Here is a 13,666-nt window from a genome sequence, read left to right on the forward strand (position 1 = left end):
AAAGTGGAATCACAGGACTGGAACTCAGGAGAGGTTTAGAGGGTGGGATAGAGCCCTGTGAACCCTGTGGTTATCTGAAATCCTGTGATTTGATCAATTTTTTAAAAGATTTTAGAGTGAAAAAAGAAGATGATTAAGGATAGACAGGGATCTATCCTTAATTAGGTCAAAAAAAATGGTTGAAAGGATAAGGAGTGTCTGTTGACATGAAAACCTATATAGGAGAGACTTTTAAGAAGAAAATGCCCATGAAATGTCAAGTGAATACCTTCAGACTATGCAGCAGTCAACAAGATAGTAATTAAGAAAAGGCTACCAGAAGTCTAGAATTGATAGTCATTGTTTATCTTCACAGTGAAATATAGAGGCAACGTGACACATGGGAAAAGAACGGTGTTTAAACTAGAGAAACTGGAGTCATGTTTTCATCTGGAGTGGCTGAGTTATGTGATTTGAGGCAAAAGTACTTAATTTCTCTGTCCTCAGTTTCTTGATGGTAAAATGGGTGTAATGCCTGACCCAAAGGGCTGTGCTGAAATTAAATTCAGTAAGTCAGCATGTGGATAAGAAGAGGCTATTAGAAATTGGTCTGTTCATCTGGTCTCCTTTGAGTTTGCTTCCCATTGACTTTGTAGGGTCCCAGGGCAGGCTGCCCCAAGATGTGCCACTGTGACGTACAGATTATTTCAGAGTGGAGAAAGATCAAGGCCCAAAAGACTCAGAATGAAACTTTGACCTCCTACTCCCCAACTGCGTACAAATAATTTAGATGCAGGAGCTGCTGCAGAAGGAGAGCTGTCACCACAGAGAGCTGTGTTATAATGTAAACTAGGTGTGGTAGGCTGGGAGGAGTGTGACTGGGTTTGTTAAGATTTGTTTCTGTGGGGTGCATCAAGTGTTTTGTTCATCAAACATTTACTCTTTTCTTATTCCTGTGAATTGCTTCTCTTTTCCTGTGAAGTCTCAGACCCCTGCCTCCTTCTCCTTGGTTCCTCATGACATCTGTGCCTCAGTCTCCCTGACTGTCTTTGGAACCCATGTCTATGGCTTTCCTGTACGTACGTAATTAAACTTTGGGTTTTTTCCTCCTGTTTATCTGTCTCATGTCAATTTGATTCTTAGACGAGCTAGAAGAATCTCTAGGGATAGAGGAAGTTTCTTTCTCCCCAGCAACTTCCAAAGATGATCATGTATTATGGAGAGATGTTATTTTGGTATCTGAGTGGTTAGGTTAAATTAATCATAGTGATGAATTGCAAACCATTAGTATTGGCCACTCATCCCTCCTTGTGCAGAGCTGAGTGTGGGAGGAAGCAGATGGACCAGGTTTACTTTTTGTGGGTAAAATCATGATATTTCCAAAATCTCTTCGCCTGGCCTTAGTGCATCTTCATATCAATAGGTGTTTCCAAGGGGTGGAGAGAAGTAGTCCATCTCCGAATCAATAGGTGATTATAAAGGGGGTGGAGAGCAAGCATGCACCTGGACCAGAGAGGTTTGTTGGGGTCTTTTTGCCCCCGGGTTGTGAGAGACATGGGTGAGCAGTAGGCGACTATTTGTAAGCAATAGACAGTTTTCTCCCACTTTATTTCTCCCTTTGATTTCAGTTTCAAAGGTTACTTGCCCTGGGCTGGGAACATATTTTCCTCTGGATTTACAGTCTTGAAGATCCTGCCAGAGCAAACGGTTGTGCCCTAATGGTGTCAACAGATTCATAAGGGCTGATCAGTTGGAATGATTTTATCTGTTGCTGGGCATATGGCAGAAAACACTGTTTCCATTATGCTAGATTTTGTATCCCCTGGTGCCTAGCAAAATGCTCTGTTCACAGAAAATAGTCAATTTTGCTAACCAAATAGCTGTTTTGTTTGTCCTGTTTGGAGAAATCTGGTTGTAAGGTAACATGCACATGGGAAAAAGCATGACGTGCTGATTGGAAACAGGAAATTAAATGGGAGATGATGTAGTTTCATGGGGTGTTGGCGGCAAGCAACACAGACAGATCTATATGCCGCTGTCTAACTGTCACAAATACAATGCTGTAGACATACCAGAAGACAAACATCCCTAAAATCAGGAGCCCAGTGACAGAAACAAAAGGTGAAAAAAGTTAAGGGATATGAATCTAAGTCTCATGCTGTTTTTAATTTCTGTATGATAAGAGAGAGGCGTGTTCCTTATACTCGCATCTGTTCTTATTAGTAGAGAGGTACACAGGTAAAGTAATATGATCCTGGCTGCCATTCAAATGGAAGTTAACCTTTTGTTTTTATTAGCAAACAATAAAAGAGCAATCAATAAATGCTACAAGCTCCAGTAACATGATTCACCTGGCAAATTGGTCTGGCTGTCATTGTGTTCCCGAGGAGAGCCCTGGGACTCCGTACTGATAGAGATGCAAATGAGAAAGTGTTTTGTATCAAGAATGAAAGCCAAAAATCCGATTTTAAATTGTTTCAAGGTTCCTTTCTTTCTTAGTCCACTTCCTGTGCTACGTTCAAATATATTCTGTCAAGCTAGAACTCTGTAGTGAAGTTCTTTTAACAATTACATGCCAGATTTACTACGCATGAAGGGAAAGTGTCTTTGCTTGATAGGAAGTGAGATCCTAGGTTTGCATCTTTCTTCCTCAGAAACCATGATTCAGCTGGGTATACACCCACCTCGTCCTCTCCTCTCCCCCTGTGATTGCTTCACAGGCCATGGCTCGTGTTCCTGCGGTCGCTGCGTTTGTGAGCGAGGCTGGTTTGGAAAGCTCTGCCAGCATCCCAGGAAGTGCAATATGACGGAGGAACAAAGCAAGAGTTTGTGTGAATCAGCAGATGGCATATTGTGCTCAGGAAAGGGTGAGTACCTCTGCCGGAGCTTGGACCAGGTCCCTGTTCTGACACATGGTGGGTACAGAAGCACCTACAACCATCTTTTCCAGACCTCACATTGCCTGCACGTAAACCACACTGTCCTCTGCTTGTGCCTGACTTGAAGCTTGAAACTTAACCATGTGAAGTATAGGATCTAAGAAAATGAAATGTGTGAGAAAGGTTTCATACAATAAGATCCCCAGCCACTTGTATGCAGCGTCATTGCTGAATGGAGGGGGGCTGATGAATGTATCAAGAAGGACGGGATACACAGGGCACCGAATGGACACAACAACAGGCTCACGGGCAGCTGATGGGCTCACCATTCAGCAGCACAGCCAGAACTGAGAAGGAAGATCACACGTGTCCGAGCTGCCCAGAGATGCGGCTTTTGGCATGTCAGAGGCCAAACCAGGCAGGTGTGTGTGTGGAGGGCAGGTGTGGGATGTGAGAAAGACCTCAAAGGAGGCTAAATATTTCACCTTGTAAGAAAAGGAAAGAAAAAAAGTGTATGGGTCCCAAAAGTCTGGCGTAATTTTCTTTAGCCTGAAAATTACCAGTTTTGCAGCCAAATATGTGTAATCTAATATTTTAAAAAAACAAAAAAAATGTTGAGCCTACCATGTGGCCAATGTCCCTCCCCCACAATTTTCTTATCTGGGTAGGGAAAGAATAACTAATAGATTAAATTTTGGAAACCTTGATGTTGACATTTCTGTACAAATTCTTGAAAGTGCTTTAAAATCCCGCACTCAGAGTGCTTATGGGCCCATCCAGGAGTGCCTGTGAAGGGGGTCTCGGAGGCAGGATGTGCTGCAGGGATGTGTCCCTGAACACTGGCTGTTCCTTCGCCAGCCACTCAAAGCTGATGCTGTCAGATTGCAAGAGGCTTCTTGGCAAAATTGCAAAGATAAAAACAGATGGATGTTGTGACAGTTGGAAGAAGGAAGACAACTGGAACATGCTCATTTCGATAGACAACTGTGGTTGTCTTGGTTTCCAGGAATTGAGACTGTGGGTTAACAATGATCTGCAAGGAGGCCATGCTTTCAGCCTGATGCATTTACACCAGTCAGGCAGCACTCAAAGCAGCTTAAAGGCCCCACTTTGTTCCCTGTTTGTTCTATTAAGTTCATTCTAATTCCAAGTCCCAGACAAATCTTGCATTGGTTCCATTTCCAGCTTCTGGAAACACTTGCTTTAGGTTCAAGCTAAACCTGAACTTGCTTTAGGTTCAAGCTCTATTACAAGAACAGTAGAGGCGGAAGGAGAGGTTAAGGAAGGAGACAAAGGGAAGGAATTGCAGAGGAAGTAATTAACCAGGAGAACAGGAAAGGAGGTAGGGATGGAATTAACTCCCAGGGGAAAGAGGGAGGGGAGAAAAGAAATGTCTGAGCAAAGGGGTGTGGCCTGCATATAAAAAAGCACTGAGAATGGCTAACTTGCCCCAACTATATTTTTTTCCCCCTAAGTATTGCTCTAAACACAGAGCCCTAAAGTTTAGATATTTTTTAGTTGGTTCTCCATAATGGCATGCGTATTGGAATAATGATAATTAACTTTCCACAGAAACTCTACTGAATGAGGATGTCCGTTTGTAGGAAAACATTAGTGTGCTTGTTTATATCCACCTATTTTAAAATCAGTGTTTGGAGGTGTGTAAATGTGTTTACGAGACACACTAGCAAATCATGAACATTGTCCATGAGCAGGTCTTTGCTAAGTCATGGCCAGTGGCAGGTACAGGGGAAAACAGACGGCACGCTCACCAGTGTAGTGAATACCAGCCTGTCCTTTCCTACCCTGAACTTCACACAAAAAGAGGAGTAGCTTCTTTTGGAGAAATAAATATTCTTTTTAAAGTCAGTTCATTTTGAGGAGAGATTCTGATTCTCATTTGTCAACATCATAAAAGTAGAAAATGCAAAAAAAAAAAAAAAAAAGAAGAAGAAAAAGAGGTTGACTAAATACTCTCCCAAAAGCATTGCCTCAAAACAAAAGAAGAAAACCTCTCTTAGTCAATGCCTTTTCAAGTTGCTTTGGGTGGTGGACCTATATCCAGAGATCAGTGAACGGTTAAAAGCGTATTTGTCTAAACTGCGTGTTTATCCTTCCATGGGTACAGAATTTTGGTGCCATTAACCTCAGAAGGCAGCGCACAAGCTGCCCGGAGGCCGCGTGTTTTGAGTCGCGGTGATCGCAGGCAGTCTTACCTCTGGCAGCGCCGGCTGCGGCTCCTTTCTTCCCTCCTCCTCTGGGGACCGCTGCTGGATTGTAGAGGTCCTGGAACTGTGCCCTCTCTTGGGCACACAGGAGAGCGGGGGACGCCGCAGTCACTCCTGTCCCCAGGGAGGGTCCACCCACCCCCACCCCAAGAACCACAGGAAAAGGCGCTCCTGAAATAGACTAAGGGTCCTCAACATGGCCGTGGGAAAGAGAACCCTGTTCCAAGCCATGTGGCTGCAGCCGTGTATCTCTTGGCATGTCTCATTCCACGTACTTGGGCTCAAAGTTGTAAATGAAAGCCCCTGGCAGTGATGATCACAAAGGAGATCGGGATCTTTTTCTTTTGCCAATTAGAGGACAGGTGAGAACAGTGGGCAGATTGCCGCAGTGCGCCACGGAGCAGCCCTACCCAGCTACGTGTTTCTACCACTGAGACGAGTCTGAAACGTGCGCTGCCCATGAGCTGTGAATAAAGCCGCCACCTCAGGAGACGATGAAGAAAGAGCGTTTTATTTCTTTACAAATTTATAGCCAAGACAATAAATCACTCCATAGAAAAATTTAAAACAAGATACATTGTTGTGACCTTCATAACAGATGGAGTAGTCAGCACAGCAGTGAGAACTGCCTGCTGGGCGTCAGGTTGCAGCACGTTGTCAGGCTCGATGAATGAAAAGGGGAGTCCAACTTTATCAGTGGGGCGGCTGCCGAAGGGGCCTTGCGTTCAGACTCAGATTGTTGGGGAAATAACCACGGCAATGAGCTGAGGGCCAGGTCTCCCCCAAATTTTGCTACCTTTGCAGAATGTGGGATATAATTCATAGGCTGTTTGTTTGGGGATTTATTTATTTGGGCCCAAGAGTACACAATAACCTTTTTACCTTGAAATTTCCACCTAGATCCAAGTCATCCCTTCCAACATTCTTAAAGATACTGTGGTATGACAATGGCTGTAATCACATGTCATTAAAAGTCTCCTTAAAAGTGGTAATTGTTGAGTTCCTCATCATCCAAGTGCGTCCATGGAACACCCATCCACACACCGATCCCTCACGGCTACCTGCCCCTGCCAGCCCCCCTCTCCTTCCCTGGGAAAGAGAGATTGGGTAAAGACTGGCTTCAGAACCAACCGTAGCCCCATGTTCCAGCTGCCTCACTAATCTGCAGGGACATACAACTCATTTTCTTTTGAAGCTATATGATAGTTTTCCCTGCAAGGCATTACTGATAGGTAGATACATAGAAGAGCGGATTGGATCAGACTGAAATCTTAGGTCACTGTTATCTAGAACCCATGTGGCAATTTCCTTCATCCTCTCTGTACTTCCACTTTGCATCTTTGAAAGCAGAAATATTTCATTTATTTCCCCTTCAAAGTCTAAGAATGCTCTGAAGACACATGAGCAAATGTGGCAGAATCCCCAGGAATGGAAGGCAGTAAGAAGCACAGAAGGGAGGTGGAAGTACGTTTAAGGGTCTTTATGCTGAGAAAGAAAATAAATGGAGTAGCGAGGGTGTGGTCATGAACTTCCTACCCTACGGTTCCTGCCAAGATGGGCCAGCTGCTCCCTATGGCTGGAATGGGTCTCATGGGTGTGAGGGGGGCCCAGCCAGCTGAGCTAACAGTTGGTTACCTCTTGGCAGTCTTGTGGCCTGTGTCTGTCGGAGAGAATCCTGTCCAGAGACAGGCAATTTGACCTCCAGTTATTGATGAAAGCGGCCCGAGCATTGTACAACAGAGGCACTGCAAGAGACCTTATAACTCACACAGGGTTATTATTACATCTGTGCGCTTCCTAGTTTCACAAGCAGTAGGATTTCCTACCTCTGAGATGTGCTGAGAATTGATGAACACGAAGGAACAACACAGCTGGGGAAAATGCTGACTGAGAAAAGCCAGTTTTTGAGAGCACGTACAAAAACCAATCCCCATTTTGCATTCTAAGTATTTCGGTGACTAGTTGGCTTTTTGAACTGGAATTTACTTGTCAAATGATCCATCAATGTATTTCATGTAAACTTTAGCTGAGCTTCATAGTTTTAGGGAAATACTTTGCCATGGCCTGAAGCTAAGCATTTCACAAGGAAAAGCAGTGATTTGAATAACGATTTGAATAGCTAGAGGTTAAGTTTAAAGATGAAATGTGAGCTCATCTTGTGAATTGTGACAAAATTAAAAAAAAAAAAGATATACTAAATGTACTACATGAATATCATGGACATTTAAAGTCAGTTACTTCTTCATAGAAATAATTGTGCAATGTAAGGGACATACTATTTTAGAAATAACTGAGAATGGTTTAATTGTTCAAATAATTAGTAATTAAGCACTAAATACGATGCCTTCTAAGGAAATTTCAATAAAAAGTCAATGAAACGTCCCATGTTTTGTTTGCAGATATACTGTTAACCATTTGCTAAATGAACAGTTGAATGGTGAGCATTTCCATGCCTAGACATTTGAAAAGTCTTTAAAATTAGGACAGATAAATGTATACAGTAAGGAAGCACTGTTCCTGGCTGAGACCGAGAGGAAACCACCGCCCGCCGCGGACACTGACCACATGGGCTCAGCACATGGCCTCTCAACTACCACCAGACCGTCAGCCCCTCATCAGGGCTGAAAGTTGTCCGGATATGGTCAGAAGCCTGCCAATCAACTGAGACCCTCAGGAAAACAAGTCAAGACTGAAAGAAATCATCCTGTGGTTATGCAAGAAGTTAATAAATGTAAACACGGTTCTCAGCATGGAACTAATTTTGACTCCTCCCTTACCTTGAGAAGTGTGACAAGGGAAGTGGACAATTTAATTTGGCCATTGGGGATTCTTGCAGCTAAAATGCATGTACCAGTTTCCAATGATAAAATATCATAGAGTGCTTAATGCTTGGGACAGGCTTAAATGAATCCTTCCATGGTTTCTATGATGCATATAATTCCTTTCTCTAACCATTTTATCAACTGGATTGTTAACTCATTTTTCAATCATAAAACCACTAATGATTGATCCCTGCCCTGCTCCCAGTGTATTTTGAATTGGTATTTTGTTAACTATGCCAAAATACTCCTACTTCACATTCTCTTAAGGTAATCTTTGACCTGAAAAATGTAGTGGTGGCCATCCTTTTGTAAGAAGAAATCACATTTAGAAAGATCAATGGATCCAAGGAAATAGAAAGGGGAGTCCTGTTCACGGGTGTTCCTTTTCTGATGTTAAGTTGTCTTTACTGCTGTGGTAGAAGTGATTTTGCCATGTGAGGGTTTTTTTGTTTAGCCTGTTATGTAAAGACATGTAGACCAAGAGGGCTTTCCTCTCTTTGTGACATCATTTAATTCATGTATTTTCATTTCTTTTAAATATATCATTAATGAAATTGTTTCTCAGTACATTAAAATATTTTGCATGACCAAAGAGGAAGTTTTTAATTAGGTAGGAAGTAAAAAGAGGAGAAATAGATAAAGTAGTGAGGAGAGTGGTTAGACCTAGAGCCTCACACGAGATGAACGTCTGGGGGAATGAGAGCTGTGCTTGATCACGCCAGGGCCTCCTGAGGGCGGGATCTGGTGAGTCAAATATACACGAGCAATTGTGTATACATTTTGAGCACTTCAACAAGCCACCCAATAGGCAGGGGGTCCCTCCCTTAAGAAAGTCATGTAAACAAAAATCCAAAATTTTAAACAGAATAATTTAGCAGTTATTTTAATTATAAAATGCATCCTTATTTAACAGAACTTATTATTCAATTCCTTTAAAGAGCAGACACTTATAAAACATGATTGAATTCTGGAAAAAGAAAAAAAAACATCTATTTTTGAACACCGTTTTGGAAGGCCATCTATAAGAATTAGCCACGTTCTGCTCTCACTGACATTTCAATCAGGCTGGGCATGGAACATTTGCTCAAGGCTAATTGCAACTGTCTAGATCCATAATGAAGCCTTCCCTGGATAACCTTTACGAATTACAGTGAGGAAAGGTCCCTTCTAAGCAAAGGGCTATTCAATAAACTTTCACCTTTGGAAGATAAGTGATTAGAAGCCTATTGTCAGTGGGTTGACAGTATTCTCTTCTAGAGGGAAACCTTTATACGTGGAAACAGCAAGTAATGGCCTCTGTGATTGCAGGTTCTTGTCACTGTGGAAAGTGCATTTGTTCTGCTGAAGAATGGTATATTTCGGGAGAATTCTGTGACTGTGATGACAGGAACTGTGACAAGCACGATGGTCTCATCTGCACAGGTGCAGTATTGGCCTGCTCGACCTGGTCTGTGCCGCAGTTTGCGGTAAAGACAAACACCACCCACACGCTGTGGTAGCTGGCTGGGCAGGAGAGTGTCCACCAGCTGCTCGTGTGCAGGCACCGCACGAGGGGAGGCGGGCATCTGGGAATATGCACCGGTATTAATCCCAGGCATAGAAGAATACAGAACAGTGAAGCCAATTTATATGACTGTTGGAAAACTTCCACAAAGTAACCCCCCCTTTCCCCAACCCATACATGGACAGTTATATATTGAAAAGAGACAAGAATTCTCTTGACAACCATTTCACCTGGAGCCTGGCGTGGGGAATGGAGGAGGATTTTGAACAGGCGTTCAGGTTCCACTAGTTCAAAGATGGTTGGCGTGGTGGTGGTTCTCAGGGAATGGACTGTGTGTGTGTGTGTGTGTGTGTGTGTGTGTGTGTGTGTGTGTGCATGTGTGTGTGCAGATGGGGTTGTGAAGAACACTTGGCAGTGTAATAGATCGGGCTCTCCTAAGTCACTAAGTCTTAATAACTTGCTATAAAATACATCTGCTTAAACAAGTTACAGAGGACAGAGAGACATGCATATTTGTTTTCCGTGTTTCTAGCTGACGGTAAAAGATGAATATTTGTGTCATTAGGCTGGACACTCACCTTCTGTCCTTCCCTACGACTGAAGGCTCCTCTTCTAGCTGATTGTTCAGCCTACCTCATATTATTATGTCAAGGCGCTTTATGTTTTTTACTTTTTATTCATAAGTCAGATATAACTTGCTCTCTACCAGAAAACAAAATGATGACATGGAAGTCCAGCTGGACTGATACAGGACGGTCGCTGGTGTACGGATCCACATAAATGGGGGCCCCAATAGACGCCAGTGTTTGAAAGATCAGATTTTTCCTAGCTACTTAATATGACAATAATCAAATGGCTGCCCAGCAAGAAAATCTGTAGAGGATGAGTGGAATGGTTTTGATTACAAATAGTTACGGTTTAAAACATCTTCACATGGTGCATTTCCACATGTTAATGACTCTCACGTGTGTTTTATTGCAGGTAATGGAATATGTAGCTGTGGAAACTGTGAGTGCTGGGATGGATGGAATGGAAATGCATGTGAAATCTGGCTTGGCACGGAATATCCTTAAACAGCTCCACGGAGGAGGATGGGATTTTTATTTCTCTAGGCCATTAGAACACATAAATGCAACGGAAACCGTGTATAATCACCACTAGGGCAGGTCAAACAGACTATTGTATGTTTTTCTATTTCTGAATGCCTGAATGAAATCTGGGTAGCCATTAAAAATGAGTTAAGCAAAGTCTGATGTAAATAACACCAGAAAGAATTTTTCTTCCATAATTTACATCAGTGGTTCTCAATGTGGGTGACTCTGCCTCCCAGAAAAGAGTTGACATTGCAGACAATTTTGATTGTCACACTGGCTGGGATGGGAGGATGTGCTACAGGCTTCTAGTGGGTAGAGGCCAGGGATGCAGCTAAACATGACAGAGCACAGGACAGCCTCCACCACAGAGAACTATCTGACTCAAAATGTCAATATTGCCAGAGTTGCAAAACACTGAATTACATGATTGCTAGAAATGCACAGCTCTATGCAAAAAAGACCATATTAGCATCTAAAGAAAAGATATATCCTCACATAAATCCATTGATTATATTTTGCCAGGATTCCTTATCATTCAGCTTTTCTTTAAGGGGACAGTCAAGGCAAACCCACATGAGGTATACAATTGGGGGTGGGGAACGAGGGGAGTCCAGAGACCTGTTCACCAGCGCTTTTGAAAGAAAAAGAGTGGTCGGTTTTAGCCATTAAGTCATTTGTCTAGTCTCACTTTAAACTCACAAGACAAGATTCTTTTATGATGAAGGAAGAAAGTATGAAAAATGTACAATTTAACATTTTTAATAAATAGTGTTATAAGTTGTTTATACCCTGTGTCAATATATATCTTCCACTTGCAGCTTTAACCCCCAAAGTGAGTTGTTCTTCAGGGGTATCTATTTTCTGTTACTAGATCAGTTTTTAAACTGGGCAGGGGTTACATGTACAAGGAATCTGATTTTTCACAACTTAAATTACTCCATGGTAACTTGCCACTTAAAAACACAATATCTGGTTAGATATACGATGGGGATGAAATATGCATTCATTTCCCTTAAAAGATTCTCTTATTTCTAAGGATACATTTACTTACTAGAAAATTAGTACCATACAAAGAAGTCAAAAAGAGATACTGTGATAAAATGGCACCAGTCTCTAAAGCTCAGAGGATAGAAAAACAAAATAAAAAATGACTTAAATAGAAATTATAAATATTCACTCAGTGATAAGAACAAAACATTTATTTTCTTAATGGTGAAATTTTGCTCTGTATGAAATTCACATTGAATTATGAAAATGTACAATAATTTGGACTTCCCTTACATATTTACAGTTAAATCTACTTTCGCACATTAGTTTAGGCAACCTTTAATTATTTGGAGCGAAAAAAAAAACACATTTTTTTTCTAAATGTGAATTGTATTTTGTAAAATCCTAGAATAATGTAACAAAATCATTTCCTTATTGTTTGAGATGAAAATTTTACTTGGAAATTTTAATGATGTAAATATTCTGTAGCCATGGCTTGAACTTTTTAAGTCACATCACCAAAAATGAAAATATGTATCCACTGAGTTACTTAAAAATTTAATATTGAAAAATATTTAAGAGAAAATTTAACTGATGCTGATTTTTTATAGTACTAACAGTGTTCTCATACTTTAGAAGATTTATAAAACTGTTATCTCTATCCTGAGATTAAGGAGTGCAACCCTATTAGCTGTATCTACTACTGAGCATGTCAATTGATATATCAGGTTTGTAAAGGAGGGAAATATAAGCAGTTAAGAAAGAATATAGGTTATATTCTTTCCTGTCCTCTAGCTAAGCATTTTAAGGCTCAAACAAACCTATTTCTAATTGCTCAGTAGCAATCTTGATGACTTGAGGATGCACACATATTAAGATTCATTACACTACCTAGCCGGTCATAATACAAATAACATTCAAATTCCCCTGTTGCAGAGCTCTGCTTTCTATAAAGGACCAGCTAGAAAATATTTTAGACTTTGTGAGCCACATGCATCTCATATTCTTCATTTGTTTGTGTTTAATATTTTAAAACTGTTAAAAAAAAGAGAGGAAATACCCTCATACTATGTTGCTGGGCCATACAAAAACAGATTGTAAGCTGGGTTTGGTTTGCTGATGAGTGGTAGTTAGCCAGCTTGCTTGATCCTTGACCTGCCCTTAGCTGCCAGTGTCTTACCACGTAAGCCTAGGGGTGTCTTATTTTCTTGTTATACACTATATTTGTTATCCCTTTCCATTAGCAACAACTATAGCAAAAGGCTCCTCTTTTCGTATTTTCATGTAAAAAAAAATGTCCTCAGCCTTTATGTTTCTTAAAAAAATGTTTAGATATGGAGAAAGTATTACACTATAAGGTTCAAAATGTAATTTGTCCTGATTTTTTGAAGAAGGTGTAAATATATTACAGTCAACTGTATCTTGGGTTCGTTTAGCTACACATTACTGAGCCACAACTGAGTTATTGCAGAAGTCACATGGTATCTAAACTCTAATGAACATTTTCCTTTAAAACAGAGTATTTCTTTTTACTTATTTCTGTCTGCCATATTTTGTGTGTGTGTGTGTGTGTGTGTGTGTGTGTGTGTGTGTGTGTGTGTGTGTGTGATTCTGGCTCTGGCGATGCAGACATCCACACAATCTATTAAGAAGTGATTTAATCTACATGTTGGAAAAAAAAGTTCCATGGAAAGACTAAATTCTACCCTTCAATGTGATTTTGTACCTTGACTTTTGATTTCCTTACTGAGATAAAAACTGCCCCTCAAAAAAAAAAAGGTGGGACAAGAACAAACTTGTAATAGGTCAGAGGGAAAATGTGCAAACCTCATTGGCTTGTTCAAGTTTTTCTAAAATTACAGTGGGATTAATGGCAACTGGGAAGGTTGCAACAGTTTTGCAGCTGCTTGTTTGGCAAACAGTCACTGAGTTCTTTCATGAAGACTTTGCAGGGAAATCTGGTGAGGGTCCTAAGGCCTAAAGAGGAGAATCATTATACCCTGTTTTTCCTCTGGGCACCTTGAGGTAACCCAGATCACCGCAGCACATTGAAAGGAATCGCCTCCTCTACCTCAAATGCCAACCTTGGCCAGCAAATCATATAGGAGACCAAGAAAAAACAAAACTGAAACATAGCTCAGCCTTCATTTGCAGACTCACTATCAGAACTTTG

The 13,666-nt window shown here is 41.2% G+C and overlaps 1 protein-coding gene across 2 annotated transcripts in view; it reads left to right on the plus strand.

Annotated features, from left to right (window-relative positions):
- Nucleotides 1-13,666, plus strand: part of ITGBL1 (integrin subunit beta like 1) — a 220,713-nt gene that overhangs the window by 204,683 nt on the left and 2,364 nt on the right. The window contains exons 9-11 of one of the 2 annotated variants that reach the window (XM_036893712.2): nucleotides 2,700-2,846; nucleotides 9,217-9,330; nucleotides 10,394-11,293. In XM_036893712.2, coding sequence (XP_036749607.2) covers nucleotides 2,700-2,846; nucleotides 9,217-9,330; nucleotides 10,394-10,485 — 353 coding nt within the window. In that variant the 3' untranslated portion in view covers nucleotides 10,486-11,293. Of the gene's footprint in view, nucleotides 1-2,699; nucleotides 2,847-9,216; nucleotides 9,331-10,393; nucleotides 11,294-13,666 lie in introns of those variants that run through there. The other variant, XM_057494564.1, reaches the window with a different exon arrangement.

This window comes from Manis pentadactyla, chromosome 17, assembly GCF_030020395.1.
Source record: "Manis pentadactyla isolate mManPen7 chromosome 17, mManPen7.hap1, whole genome shotgun sequence".
Lineage (NCBI taxonomy): Eukaryota > Metazoa > Chordata > Mammalia > Pholidota > Manidae > Manis > Manis pentadactyla.